Source organism: Python bivittatus, unplaced genomic scaffold, assembly GCF_059951505.1.
Source record: "Python bivittatus isolate LINGU-HERP-01145 unplaced genomic scaffold, Pbiv_v1 ctg000320_np1212, whole genome shotgun sequence".
Lineage (NCBI taxonomy): Eukaryota > Metazoa > Chordata > Lepidosauria > Squamata > Pythonidae > Python > Python bivittatus.
The window spans coordinates 4,999,207-5,013,953 of NW_028277052.1; the positions used below are offsets into that span (position 1 = coordinate 4,999,207).

Here is a 14,747-nt window from a genome sequence, read left to right on the forward strand (position 1 = left end):
AAATAACATTGATTCTTATATTATTAGGCTTTTAGCTTTTCAGTGTATTCAAATATGAATATTACTAATAATGAGGGGTTATTATGTATGTATAACAGTTGCCTGCTCAATTATAACATGTGACTGGATTGAAATTATTGTTCCCCAGGTAAGTTTTGGATACAGAACTGGTGTTATGATTTACTTTTACTTTTCTATACTTTTCTTCCCAAAACAAGAGTTTATAGCAACTGAACTCACAGATAAGTTTTGGTGGTTTCCAGATTTGAAGAATTTTAAAATCAAAGAATTTCCAGAACTTTGTGGATAGATATAGTTATGTTACGATGCTTGAAATATGGGACTAATATTATTCTAACAAAACTTGGCATCATTAGATTGTCTTCTTTGATAGAACTGGAGGCATGATACAAGCTTTACAATCTTGGCCCAGTGTTTAACCATCTTCTCCTCTTCCTTGTTCTTGTTGTTGTTATTATTACATTTATGTTCTGTCTCTGTTTTCTCCTCATTGCAATCCTGCAGGAAAGTCTGAGTGAGAATGTTACTGATGTTGGAACCTAGAGAGCTGCATGGCGAAGAAACTGGAGATTGCCATTTGTGTGGCAGATGTGCTAACCACTGTCTCTGTGCATCTTATTTTCAGATTCTCTCCCTCCATCTTTTCTTTTTTCAGTTTAATATGTGATCTGGGTTTATGGATTGCAGTAAGCTTGGTTTGGTGAGTAAGCAACTGCCTACTTTGCACATCACATTAAAGTGGGTGTTAGCAATCTTTTACATATATATCTTCAATTTCATATAGTGGTTGCAGGTACCCATAGCTAGTAGGACAAGGTGACCTCTCTGGGTTGATGTTTATAGCTACTGGCAGTGACAGCACAGAAAAATAAAAGAGGACAATTTAAAGCAACAAGGACAATTTTCCATGCAACTCGGTATATTTTCAATAAAGATTCATTGCTTCTACAAATGGTGGAAATGAGGAATAAGAGTATAGGAAAAATAGGAATATAGGAAAAATTTAAAGAATGCATTGCAACTCTCTGTTTCCCCAACCTCCCCAGCAATATCTACTAAGAGCATTTATTATAGATACTTTTTATTCTTCTCAAAAATAATCGTGAGGTCTGAATCTCTCTATATGACACCACTATAACGATGTTGAGCTGTGTGGTTGAGTGTTAATTTCTTTGCCTTCAAAGCTCACATGCATAAAATGTGTTAATTTGAGGAGATAATTTAGCAGTACTAGGAGGTGTAACCTTGCTATATGGTATTAATTCATTATGCTTTCCTTATATGATTTATAAGGAATATGGAGCAATATAAGTTATCCAGACCATTGTAGATGAAATATTGTGCAAAAGAAATTAGATACAGCACTGTTTGTTTGTTTTTTTGGTTCTTACAAATATAAAGAGGAACATTGAATAGATAGAACCTTTGATAGCTTTGTCCTGGGTTGTAATACTTGAAACAGTATTTTATAGTTTTATTTATTTATCTAGGAAACTTACATAGCCACCCATCTTGTATTTTATAGTTTGTTGTTTGTTTGTCTATTTATTTACTTAGGAAACTTACATCTTTTATGCTATAAATCTGGGCAGCTCACAGCAACAACAATAAAACATAAAAACAATTTTAAAAACCCCAACGTCCAAAAAACAAAACAAAACAGCCGGTGCCCTAAAGCAACACTCCCCAATAACAACAACCATCACCCGGCTGCAGCCTTGCTCAACCCCAATGCCTGGGGGAAGAGTCAGCTTTTAAAGGCCTTCTGGAAGGCTAGAAGGGTGAGGCTCTGCTGGATCTCTCTTCCTTTTGCATTTTCAAGATTACCTTTCAGCTATATATGCAAATATCTGGGAAAGAGACTTGCTAATTTGCAAGCAGCCTTGTAGCAATTTTGCAAAATGTCAGTGACATTACGGTAATACTCCAGAGAAACTACATGCTTCCCGAAATAGGGAATGTCTTTTTCTTAGGGTCAGGATGCCACTGCAGTCTGAAAATACTTTGTCCTCTGCCCATAAGAACTGTTGAGGTTGAATGCCACAAGAGAAGAAGAAAAGATGTGTCCAAGGAACAGGTTATTATCCATTCTCCTTATCAACATGGAATATCCTGGGAGTGGGGCAGCTGGAAATACTGTATGTATATATGTATGAATTAATTAATTCCTCCTAATAGGACGCAAATTAGAGTGAAGCTAGATGGAATATGGAGAATAAAGCTTGTCTCCCTTGGAACAGAGTTAGGAGAATATTGCTGGCTGTAGCTTTACTGTAGGCACCGTTGACTTAAAATGAGTGTAAAACGCAATCCTAGCCATGTTGCTTCAGGGTGAAATAAATCCTAAATTTATAATTGGATATTGTCTTCAGTTAGGAGCAATCAGAATGTCCTAAAAGAGTGGGTAGGGTTTCGAGTTCTTCTGAAGTCTCAGTGAAACTGAACATATGAGTTCCATCTTGGCAGATCTATATGCATATGTAGTTTCAGTTGTTCCTACAATTGTTCCATTCATGGATGTTGTGGTTAAAATGTTGAAGGGAGATGTTGCTGAATCATGAAGCTCATCAATATCTTTCGGCCAATCAATATTTCTTAGCTTAAATTTCACTGGATGGTTAGGAAAAAAAAATGGGTTGTGGAAGAACCTTGTATGTCACATTGAACTTGACGTCTGGGGTTAAAAAGAACTATAAGGGTAGGAAATGTGCAAGAGGGCATTTGTTAATTTCCTTATCTCCAATTTTGACTTGGACAATCAGTGCTGTAATATTTCTCTCAAATTTGATGTGTTAAATGTGCATACAATATTTCTTCTTAAAAAGGTTCCTCTGCTTTTAATAGACAAGTTGAATAGCTTTGACAAATTGTGGCATTTCTTAGTGCCTTTTCGTTAGCGAAAATGGACAATTTCAGCATCTTAATTAATTTACTTAGCAGATCAGTTGAATTCTTTCTCATGCTACCAATTTTATTTCTTTTATGTTTGTTTCCTATCAGAGCTTTTTCATGGGAAGCTTATCCAGAGAAGGGGAATGCAGCTTCAGTTAATATAATAATAATGATCTGGAAGAAAAAAAATGTTTTAGCAGATGTGAACCTGAAGTAGGGAGGTGGCTCTAGGAAATTGGAAGAATGAATAAATCAAAAATGGTTTTGTCTCAGTAAATCTGTATTTACACAAGAATCAGAGACACTTGTGCAATGCCATGTCAAATCTGCAAAGAGTTCAGAGTTCACAGAGAGTAGACTAGGTTATTTTCTTGAGTGTTGGCATGATTCTCTGTTGATTATTGTTTCTTTGGTCTCAAAGACACTACTGCTGTGTTCTTGGCTAACAATACATATAGCCTCCAAAGAGATTTTTCTTCCCCGATGCCACTATATTCTCAATATTCATAATTGAATTTGTCCTCCACAGATGATCAAAAACCCTTGTAAAATACTGGGAGAAACTTGCAGCCAGAAAGAAGGGATGCATTCTGTTTATTCTAGTAGATTAATTTATAAATAGACATGTTGTTACTGCAATATCAGCTATACCAGGGCATTTCTAGTTAGAGAATGAGTCCAAGCAATTAATGGCAGACTTAATGTACATTATAGGATCATTTGCTTCTAAGCTAATGATCTTGAAGTCCTTCAATTTTTTCTTTACTAGTTCATTGAGTTTCTGCAGTGGTTCTCATTCTCTGCATCATCTCCCTTGCTAGTTGTTATTCTCTGCACAATTTCTGTTTGTGACAGATAGCTTTTTAGTCTTTGGAAGCTTGTGTCCAAATAAATGGATTAATCTTTAAGTTGTCACAAGATTCTTTATTCAATGCTTTGGTCTTGTGGCATCCTAATTCCACTGAAGTTCAGGTCGCTGGTGGGGAAAATGTGGATTTGCTAGGCTGAAAATTACAGTATTCCCTTTCTCTAAAACCATACCTATGCTAAATGCAAGAAGTATGTTGAAGTTGAGTAGAGTTCTTGACACATTTCTACAAGCTGCTCTAAAATGAACATTCAATAAGGTTATGAAAAATCAAATGAGAATCATTTCATATGAATGACTCAGGTGAATTTGCAGTCTGAATCAAAACATTATTCAGTTCTAATTCTTGATTTAGTTGAGGAGTCCATTCAGTTCAGTTTGGATCTGCAGCTAAATCATGGCACCATGTTGATTAGAAGATTAGATTTGAGAAAAGTGAGTCTGCCCAGACCAGTGACCTTTTGAATCAACTGAAACGCACCTGACTTGATTGATGCATCATATCAACTCAGCAATTTATATTCAAAAGAGTGATTTGATTAAACTAACCCTCTGTGCAGCTCAGATGTTTAAGTCTAATGGAAATGTAGAATTTTCTTTAAAAGCTTTTAATTACTTTCCATATTTCATTAACAGCATTCAAAGGTGATACATAATAGGTGAAAATGTATTCCTTCTGTCACTTTTGAAAGGACCTGTATGTATTTAGGTGAGCACTCCTTGCCTTAGGCTCTCTCTCTCTCTCCACTGTCACAAGATCAGGGCCTTAACTGGACTTTGTGCTGCTTATTTCTGACAGTTAATAGAGTCATAGAATTGTAGAATTAGGAGGGACCCCAAGGATCATCCAACCCAACTCTCTGCAATATGCAGGAGAACCAATTAAACCATCCATGAGATGTGGTTCTCCAGCCTCTTCTTCAAAATCTCCAGAAGCTCCATAAGTAGACTATCCCACTGTCATACAGATCTTACAGTAAGGAAGCTTTTCCTTATATATAAATAAAATCTAGATAGCTGATTAAAAGTTGAAGTTGGATCTAGACTCTCTTTGTATTTTTCATTTCCTCTCCAAAGTTCTTAGTTCGTTCTTTGGGAGATTGACAAATCCTTTTTAAAAACCTGCTGAGCTTTTATCTGGGGGCCTCAGTTGATGGTAGTCGAGACAGGTCTTTTAAGCTTCCGAAGGACCCATGAAGCAGTCACTTCTCACTTTGTTGACTCCCAACAAAAAACAGCAAGTAGAGAAAGTGGTTCTCAAAATGACCCTTTGGGGACAAGATGGCTGAGCTTAATAGTTCTGTTTGTTGAATTTGTGGCATGTGGGTTTATGAAACAGAGAGTAATGGCAGACAACGGGGAAAGTAAATAGAAACTTTTCTGTACGAAAAACAAGAATGAACTTTACTTAACCTGTCAGCCACCATCCAATCATCAGCCTTTATGGGCTTGTTTGCACATCACAAAACAAAAGGACTTATTTTGTGCCTTTCGAAAGATTTAGCGCATTTATCAAAATGCAATAGGATGTGGTATCATTTAAAATGTTGGAAATAGTATGATGAGAAATATTTCCCATCTACTGTCTTTGTTATCCTAAAGCTTCCACAGCTGTGCTGGGCACACGGAAGATAAAACTGGTTCCCAGGATAGGCAATTACATACATGCTAATACGTGTCCATTCAAATACACCTCTTTCTTGCTTTTTCCCAGCAGCTGTTCCTTCTGGGGATCTCAACATTGCTTCTCTCTTCTTCCTCATAACCTTGTTTCAAAATGTGAGGTTCCTGCTGTGGTTTGGCAATACAAAGACTTGAGAAGGATTCCTGAGAAAAAAGCTTTATCCCTTAGTTCTAGCAGGGTTACCTTCATGCTCTCTCTAGCACCCTAATATTAGCAAGTTGCTGGGGACATCAGGGACAGGAAGATAATAGTATCTAAACAGAACCCCCCAAAGTAGTTGCCAGAACTTAGTTTTGAGGTCTCTTCCCTTGTTCCTTGTTTCTCTAAGTCAGGGCTACTGGATTCACAAAGTTCTGGCATTCTTCATTCAGCTTGAATTTCCCTGCTTGTTTTAAGCAAATTCTAATCTGTCACAGCTCTGGCAGGTTTTAGCTTGTTTTGAGAAGGTCTGTTGCAGCACCCAAGAGTGTTAAGAGCCAAGCTAGCGTCGCTCTTCTCTTTATATTTGACCGGATTCAAGAAGTTGTGTAAACAGAAGCTGTGACCTATTAGTCAAGTCAGTTTCTGCTGAAGGAGTTATGTGGTTTGGAATTACAACAAATCACCCCAAAAGTGCAACTTTTTGAAACAGAAGTTGTGTAAGGAAGAACATCTCAATAGGCTCTTACCTTTAAAATCTCATTATGCTCTTTTTCTCCTGAGTTTTATATATGTTCTTGAGGATTTTGACTCTAAGGAAGGGAGGGCTGTCTTTGGCCTGATCCCAAGCATGAGCTACGCTGCCTTTCTGCATGTTACTACTATCCTGTGTTACAGAAGTTTTAATTAATGTAAGATATTGAAATCATGAACCCATGATTAGAGGAAACAGGGTGATCCTGGCTGTTTCCTTATAATCTGAATTGGAAGTCAGAGTTGCCAGTGTAAGATTTTACTAAGAGTGATGGCTTCACACAACAGAGTCCAAATCCAGCACTTTGATAATTATCTTTTTAGTTTACTCTTTCTTGATTGACCTTGTTCTGAGGCATCCTAGATACAGTCAACTACAGGATTTACTCCTGATTATCTCTGTTTACTTTTGCTCTAGGACAGTGTTGTCCAAACTTGGCCACTTTAAGATGAGTGGACTTCAACTTCCAGAATTCCCCAGCCAGCCATGCTGGTTGGGGAATTCTGGAAGTTGAAGTCCACTCATCTTAAAGTGGCCAAGTTTGGACAACACTGCTCTAGGGCAAAAATGCCCCAACAACAATAGCCTGATGTTGGAAAAGTTGTCTCTGTTTCTTTCTTGTCTCTGGAATGGTGATAGGAAATAATTGGAAAAGGCACTGGAAGCCATTCACAAAGACAATCCATGGGCTTTGCAGCTTTTGCTTGCAGTTTAATTAACATCCCCCTCCAAAAAAACCCACCCCTAGATTTAAACAAGTCACAAAGTGATTTGCTTCCAATGCTGAAATCATTTCTTTTTAACTCTGTTTGGGTAGAAAGGGGTGGAGAAGAAAGAAGGAATGCTTGACAATGCATTTCAGCTTGATTGCCAATATTTTCTTTGATAGGACAATCTCAGTGCTCTGCATTCTTGCTCTGATGTAGAGTTTTGTTCTGTGTTAAACATTTCTATAGCCTTTAACATTCTGTCAAGGCAGCTTTTTTTTTTTTTTAAAAAAAATGTCCTTGGCAGACTGGGTTGTATTGCAGCACCAGAGTATGTCTCATACATCTGGCTGAAATAGAAGAATGCCTCTCCACCCATGTAGTCCATCCCTAAGAAGAAGAAACAGCCAGGGAAGGAAATTTCAGTTTATTTTCTCAACTTGTGCTTTATTTGGATGCCATTTGAAATCCAATTGCCATACCTTTGTACAGACCATTAATATCACAATATATCATATCTGGGATATGATAAAAAAAACCTACTAGTTTACATGGTACTGAAGGAAAGATAGAAATGGGGGACACTTTTACAAGTATGTATTTTAAAGCTATGTGGTTTTGGTTTGGTTTTTGGTTAGGTTATGAATGACCCTACTAAAAATGCAAGGTAATTGTTCAAAAATCTAGAATACTCATTTGTCATGTATTCTTTTCAGTCACTTAACAGAAATGAGAAATAATAATAATAAAACAACCCTGAAAAGATTAGAATAACTTTTGGAAGCAACTTCTGACTCAGAACTTTGGAGACCCTTGCCTCTGGAATGACATACATTTTTTTTTCCTTTTGGTGTCTCCATCCAAGTATGGTGGCTAAGCTTGGCTTTTTGAGTTCACATCCCAGGACTATTGTTTAAAAGTGGAGTTTAGTGATTTTCTTCCAAAATGTGGTGATTAATGGAAACATTAATGGAATGCCATTGTTTATTATAGAGGCTGGGTTTATTTTCCCCCCTTTTCACCTGTTCGGAACATTTAATTAGGCAATAGCCACTGATAATTGTAAAAGGGGCCTAAAATACTAATGTACTAAAATATTGCATGTGGGGTGTTAAGTATCAGGTTAATTCCTCTTCCCAATCAATTTTTTATATCCTCAAACCAATGTTCTTTGGCCTCTGGGCATGCTGAATCTGCTATAGATTCTTTTCTTAAACCCCTTTTTTGTTCTTCTGCAAATTTTAAGGTTTCTCCCAGCCTCAAAGAAGAGAATGAGTCTAGTGTAGAGATGGTGCCATGCCATTCTGGCTATGTAAGTCTCTGGTATTGAGATAGTTATTAGTGTATCTGATGATAAATACTTATTGAAGTATTCTACAAATTAAGAACTATAGGAGAAAGAGATAAATATGCTCAATTTTCATATCCGGTCATAGCTTATATGTCACTATATTAATAGATCTGATTTGTATACCCAGCTTCAGATGTTAATGGACTGACTTCTATCTCAGGAGAATCTGATTCTTTGGCCATTGCTTAGTTCCTCAATTGCTTAGTTCTTGTTTGGATGAACAAGATGACTACAAATTGCTTGATCTTGTCTGAAACAAGGAAGAGTCTTGTATCTTGATTGAAATTATCACAAGATGAGAAAGCTATTTTGGAAGAACTCTAAATGCAAGATAAATTTTAAAAGAAAAATTATATAAGATCAGATTCTAGTTCTGGTTAGTCCAGCAGCCTCCTTCCTTCAATGGCCAACCAAAAACTTCCAAAAATCCTAAGAGCAGGACTTGAAGATTATCTTCATTAGACCTTTGGATGCATCATAAAAACATTTGGAACCTTCTTTTCCTGAGTCAAAAGTTTACCCCATCTACATGCCCCACCTTTTCTGCAAGAACTGATAGGAGGTTATGGCTAGTTTTATTGTGCTGCTATACTTAGTTTTGTTGTAAGGAGCCAGACTATCACTTCTGCCTTCCACTTCTAGTCAATGTATTAAGGCTTGATGCCAAGCATGTTTCTACTTGCTCTTCCACCATAGATTTGTTCTAGTATCGCTTTCTTGCCTTTGGGATTCTTTCCTTATAGAGGAGACCCCAAACTTGGAACTGACAGAGATGGAAGGCTATGCCATCAGACGATTGGAAGAACTAGGAAAGGCTAATGAATTAGAGTGTGTCATGCATGCTTAATTCTCTTTTGCCATCTTTTCTGATGGTGATCTGGTGCCCATCTATTTCATCCTTTGCGGAGCATCAATGCTATGAAAACCCTCTGCAATCATTTTTTCATGCATGTGAAAAAGCTTCAGAGACTTTTTTTCATGCTCTTTCCTTAGCTTTCCTAAGGGAGTTGATGAGTCTGTCCTTGAGTCAATTCTAAAGTGTCCAAGGTGGAGAGAGCAGGATTTGGCAACCCTTAGGAGGCCCTGATACATGGGGGGTTTGTTTATTTTTTCGCAGAGCTGCCTGCTTGTCAGTCCAATGCAGTAAGAGGAATTGAGGGAGAAGCCCATTCTCCACACAACATACCTCAGGAGATTGTATCTTAGAAGAGAAGCTGAAAGCAGCAGCAGCCAGTTCTCTCACAAAAGAGATCAGTAGTTGACTTGTTTTACACTAGTCTACCTTCCTTAATAATTGTCTCCATCTTTTTTTTTCTCTTCCATTTTGTGTAACCTTTTCTAAGGCAAGAGCCATGGGTACTGACGTATATTATTCTTTTTGTCAGAACAACACCAGAAGGAACAGCCTTATGTATTGCTGTCTATGGCAAATGATGATCCGTCTTGCTTTGTTTGGTAGAAGGTGCTCTCGGCAGTGTGTCTGTTTCTTAAGCGTGCTTTAAATATTTTGATACGTTACATTTGGTTGCTTGTACCTGGGCATTCTCTCTTTCACTACTTTATGAGCCATCATGGCCATATCTAGCTAAAATGAAGCCCTTCAAAGCCCCATTAATTTAAGCACGTGGATAATCTTCCATGAAACAAGTAGTACTTCAGGGTGCTTAAGGATGGACTAGATGATCCTACTGTGCCTACAAATGGAAAATGTGAATGCAACAGCAGCAATTTCGTCACTGAATGGATTTTACAGATCAAGAAGCCATTTTTCCCTCCTGATTCTAGAGCAGCCCTCGTTTTCCTCTCCGTGAAATAGCCACCATTAAAAAAAAAAAAAAATCACTGTCTTTATCTTCAGTCTCTCCTCTGTACCTTCCTCTCTTCCCCTTTGGTTGACTTTTTGGTTCTTCAGTTTCCCTCTTTTGCCTCTCAGCCCTCTTCTTTCTATCATTCTTTCCCCCGTACCTCTTTCCAACTTATACGTTGACACATCTGTTTCTAATTTAGACTTTTTTTTTAAAACAGTATCAGTTGGAAACAATGCACTCCTTTAAAATAGGAGAAATGAACTCCTGCACGAAATGACCCTCTCCAAAAGTTAAATAAATTGGCCCTGGGCCCTAAAACAATGATTCTTTGTGAAAAAGACAAATGAATCCAATATGTTCTTCCCCCCGCAAAAAACAAAAACCAAAACCCTCTGCATGTTGTGCATGCGTGTGAGAGAGAGGCAAAGAAAGAGTTTTAGAGAGATCCTCTAAAATAATTAAATTTGTCAACAGATTATGGTGTAAAAAGCCCAAAAGCCTATCCAAACTTTTAGAAAAATAGAGCTTTACATGTGGAACATGTGGGAGAAGAAAAGTGGGTTTTAACTTTTAGTTTAAACGATGAGAATCATAAAAGAGCAAGCAATTGAAAGCAGATGATCTCCATGCTCAGCAAACTTTGATACCAGCAGTTTTTCCTTGAAGAGCCCTTCCCTTGCTGTTTACTGTTGCCTTTGGTAACTTTAGGTTTTCTTAGCAAATTAAATTAAGGACAAAACAAAATTCTTCAACTTACCTAGGAAGAGGATGGAAAGCACAGACATTCCGCCTCTGTGAGTGAGACTTTTCCTTCCTATTTTTCCCCCACTTCTTTCCACTCAGGAATGACAAGCAGACCTGCTCAAAATTCAAAGCAGTGCCTCTGGAATGTGCTCTGGATAATTGCCTCCATGTGCCAGAAAAATATCCAACTTTGGTTTTCCTGCCCTTCTGCTGTTCATCCCCCATTCAGTTTCCATGCAGATATGAGAAGAGCTGCTCCTCTTTAGCCATCGATTCAGTTTGGAGCCTGTCAACATCTGGAAGAGGAAAGTCAGAGGCGGCAGCCGAGAGACACATCTAGGACTGCCAGAGTAATTTTGCATGTCTGGAAAGAAGAGGAGAAAAGAGCGGGGGGGGGGGTAGAAATCTCAGCGTGCAAGTTTCACCACATGGCTGCGTGCTACAACGGCCCCTCCCTAGGATTAGCAGGGAAGGTTGGGCGTGCAGTGAGCCGTTCCTTACTTCTGGCCATTCCACAGCCCCAACCTTCTGGGGAAAAGTAAGCAGGCTTTCCTCGTGTCAAAAATGGTTAAAGAGATTAAACATGGAGAATCATCTTCCTTCAGCAGGCGAAGAAGAGATGAAGATTCCCTTTAAAAATAAAGCAAGCACCATGGCCTTAAAGATAAAATGTTGACTGCAGGAATGATTCACTAGACTCACTACAGCAAATACAGGCTCCCTGCAACCCCACCTCCCCTCTCCCCGCAGCCCCTGGAGCAGTCAGCGTGAACTGTTGAATTGTGATGGCACAGTTGCCAAAGACTGGGGGAATGGCTTGCCTTCATTTGGAAGCATACAAAGGAACCAAAGACTTTTAAACAAGTAAATGCTCCCTTAGCTGAGCTCAGTTCCTATGTCCTATATGGTTTCCTTGGTTGCAGGTAGCAGTACAGAAGATTGACTGTTGCCTCCTTCTAGGACATTTTTTCAACTTCCTATCCCAGCCCACAGCCTGGTGGTCTCCCATCCTCATATTAGCCAGGTCCAAACCTCCTTAGGGTTTGAAGATCAGCCAAAACTGCTTAATGCTGCCACCTAGCGGGGCACAATATTGCTGGTACAGCAACAAAAGGATGCCGGCTGCATCCAAAGACTGCATATATGGATGAAGCTTTATCCCTTTGTATCAGACCCTCTCTCGTTCTGGACTTCACCTCCTGCTGATTTCCAGTCATCAAATTATTTCCATCCCCAGCAACAGAAATTTACTGCCATCAACAAAGGAACAACTGCAACTGTCCCAGCCTGATTTTCCCCTGCAGCGAAATTAGTCTCTTCTGGCATAACCAGAGGCTGCTGCTGCTGCTTTTTTTTTTTTTTTTTTTGAGTCTGCTCTGTGCATGGAAAGAGAAGCTGGAAGAGCTGAAGATGGCTGATTCTCACTCCTAGCCTTCTGAAATAGGCCTACAGCTATAGCCTTTAGCAATATTCCAACATGGCAATCCTGAAGGTTTCTGTAGCTGGTGGCATTAATTCAAGGGAATCAGTGTGGCTTTGCTAGGATCATCCATCTTCTGACATGATTATACAGCAGGATAACCACAGGGGCTTTAATCCCTGATGCCCTCTGTTCCAATCTCGGCTAGTTTGTGCAATTGTTCTTCAAGATTAGACACTCTGACTCCGCATCCAGAGCTGACGACCAGCCTCTTTGCTCCTACTGATGAATGTCCTGGTTGTTGACAAGAACTGCCAAAGTCAATCCATGGGAAGAACAAAGACCAGGAGATGAGAATTCTTTGGGTGAAGAATAGTACAGCTAATCTAATTCCTAGTCCTTTTGTCTTGAGTAGAAAAACAGGGCATATTAATCTGATGAGGTGACAGAGTTCATATGAAATCGCAAATATTTCATTCTGTTTCCATAATGACTCCTCTGGATTAGTCTTAATCAGCCTTCTTTCCAGAACTACTTCAGATCTCTAGAACATCCTCTGTTTCTTCAAATGGAGAGCAGAAGATGAAATTTTTTTAAACGTTATTTAATTAATTGCATTATACAAGGAAGATGAAAAGTGTGTGTTTCTTCTTTCATATTAGATTAATGGATGCTTTTTATATGGGAAATATTGGTATTTTAGAGTTAATTAACTTGGAATAGTAGGTCTACATTAACTTAACATAGTTTAAAAAAACAACCCCCCTCTTCAAAATACTTGGGAAAAAAATCTAAAAATCTCTGTGTGGTATGTCACACAGCTACACTCACTTTGTAGTACTGTATTGCCCCACTATTTATTTACTTGCTTATTTAATCAATTTATTTATAGGGCTATCCACTTGCCAGAGCAACTCTAGGCAGCTAACGAGGCAATAATCAATTGGATCTCTCCAAATGCTACGTAAGACCCCTGTCACCAAAACGTTATAGGAGAATCCTTTTGTATAGGATAGTTCTGAAAAAATGATTGAGGAAACATCCTAGCAGAAGAACTCTTTTTGCTTGATCATATGAAGCGTTTAATGTTGTTCTAAGGTTGGGGGTGGGTTGGGTTGGCACCCCATAAATAAATCAGTAGGATTTATTACCTCCTGTGAGTCAAAATCAAGACAATTGTCTTTAAGGCAGAAAGAAGCATGCTTTTATCTTTTATTTATGCAATTTCTATATCTCAATCCAAGTGACTCCGGGCGGCAAACAATTGCAATAATTAAAACCATTGCAGATTATATATATATATAGGCAGCTGAGATAAACATAAAAAATTACATCAAAGTCAACATTGCAAGCAGATAACGGGGCCCTTAACACTTTCAGGACCCCAGGCTCAGGCACGTAGCTGGGTTTTCAAAGCCTCACAGAAGGCTAGCAGGGTTGGGGCCATCCTGAGCTCCAAAGGAAGAATGTTCTGAAGGGCAGGGGCTCTGCTGAGAAGACATGCTTTCTGGTCCCCACCAGCCGACCTACCTTGGCCAACAGGATCTGCAGCATCCCCAATCTACCAGACTGAATTGAATGGGTGAAACTATTGGGAGAAGACGGTCCCTTAGGTAACCCGGTCCCAAGCCATGCAAGGCTTTAAAGGTGATGACCAGCACCTTGAATTGCACCTGGAAACACACCAGTAACCCATGCAGCTCCTGTAGTAGCAGCGTTACGTGTGCTGTATATCCGGCACCATTTACTACCTGTGCAGCTGCATTTTGCACCAGTTGAAGCTTCCAAATGCTCTTCAAGGAATCTTCTCTCTTCAGGGAATTTTATCTCTCTCTTGTCCAACCTGTCTTGGAAGGGAGAATGTTGGTCTCCAGAGCTGTCAGGCGATCAGTTTGCACCACTGTAAATGGAAGGAGCTGGCAACAGAATACAACCTTAATCTGCCAGACTTTAAAGAAAGTTTGTAACCTAGTTTTCAGCTGTCATGTTACCTTTTCTTAAATATTTACTTTAAGGCAGGAAATTAAAGTCGCTCATACCTTCATGGATTAACCCTGTTTTTTTGGGCTTGTACCTTTGTTTTAATTATCTCTTGGGATAAGCAGAAGGAAAATGGAGTGGAATGAAAAAGAAATAGTAGCCAATATATTAAAATGCTTCAGCTTTAAGCAGGTCACAGATGATGTCAGTTAAAGGTAAGTATTTCCTTAGCTAATGTCATACCTCAGCACTTCCCTTAGCTTTACTTGGTATAAGTAGATATGAACCAGAATTCTTTGATATGAGATGTTTTTGAAAGTCATAGAAAAGGAAGATTTTAAAACCACCTTGAATAAATTGTCTGTTACAAGTGAGTCCATCCAAAGTCAGCAGAATCTACTAGCAAATTTTAACTGTTGCTAAAAAGGAACAGCAGCACCTTGGTGTTCTGGTCCAGCAAATGAGCTTGGTTTTAATTTCCAACTTTTATTCTTGCTTAGCTGAACAGTTCAAACCGCAGTAGGGCTTTGGCCGAATTTTCCAGGTATGAAACCAATCAGTGGAGAAAAATGTGCATTTCATCCCTCCCCCTCCCTCAG

At 38.8% G+C, this 14,747-nt stretch overlaps 1 protein-coding gene across 1 annotated transcript in view; it reads right to left on the minus strand.

Moving 5' to 3' along the window:
- CLMP (CXADR like cell adhesion molecule) overlaps positions 1–11,389 on the minus strand; it is a 36,250-nt gene extending 24,861 nt beyond the window's left edge. Inside the window, exon 1 of the mRNA XM_007436510.4 lies at positions 10,762–11,389. Coding sequence (XP_007436572.1) covers positions 10,762–10,789 — 28 coding nt within the window. The 5' untranslated portion in view covers positions 10,790–11,389. The remainder of the gene's footprint in view (positions 1–10,761) is intronic.
- Between the last annotated feature and the right edge of the window lie 3,358 nt (positions 11,390–14,747).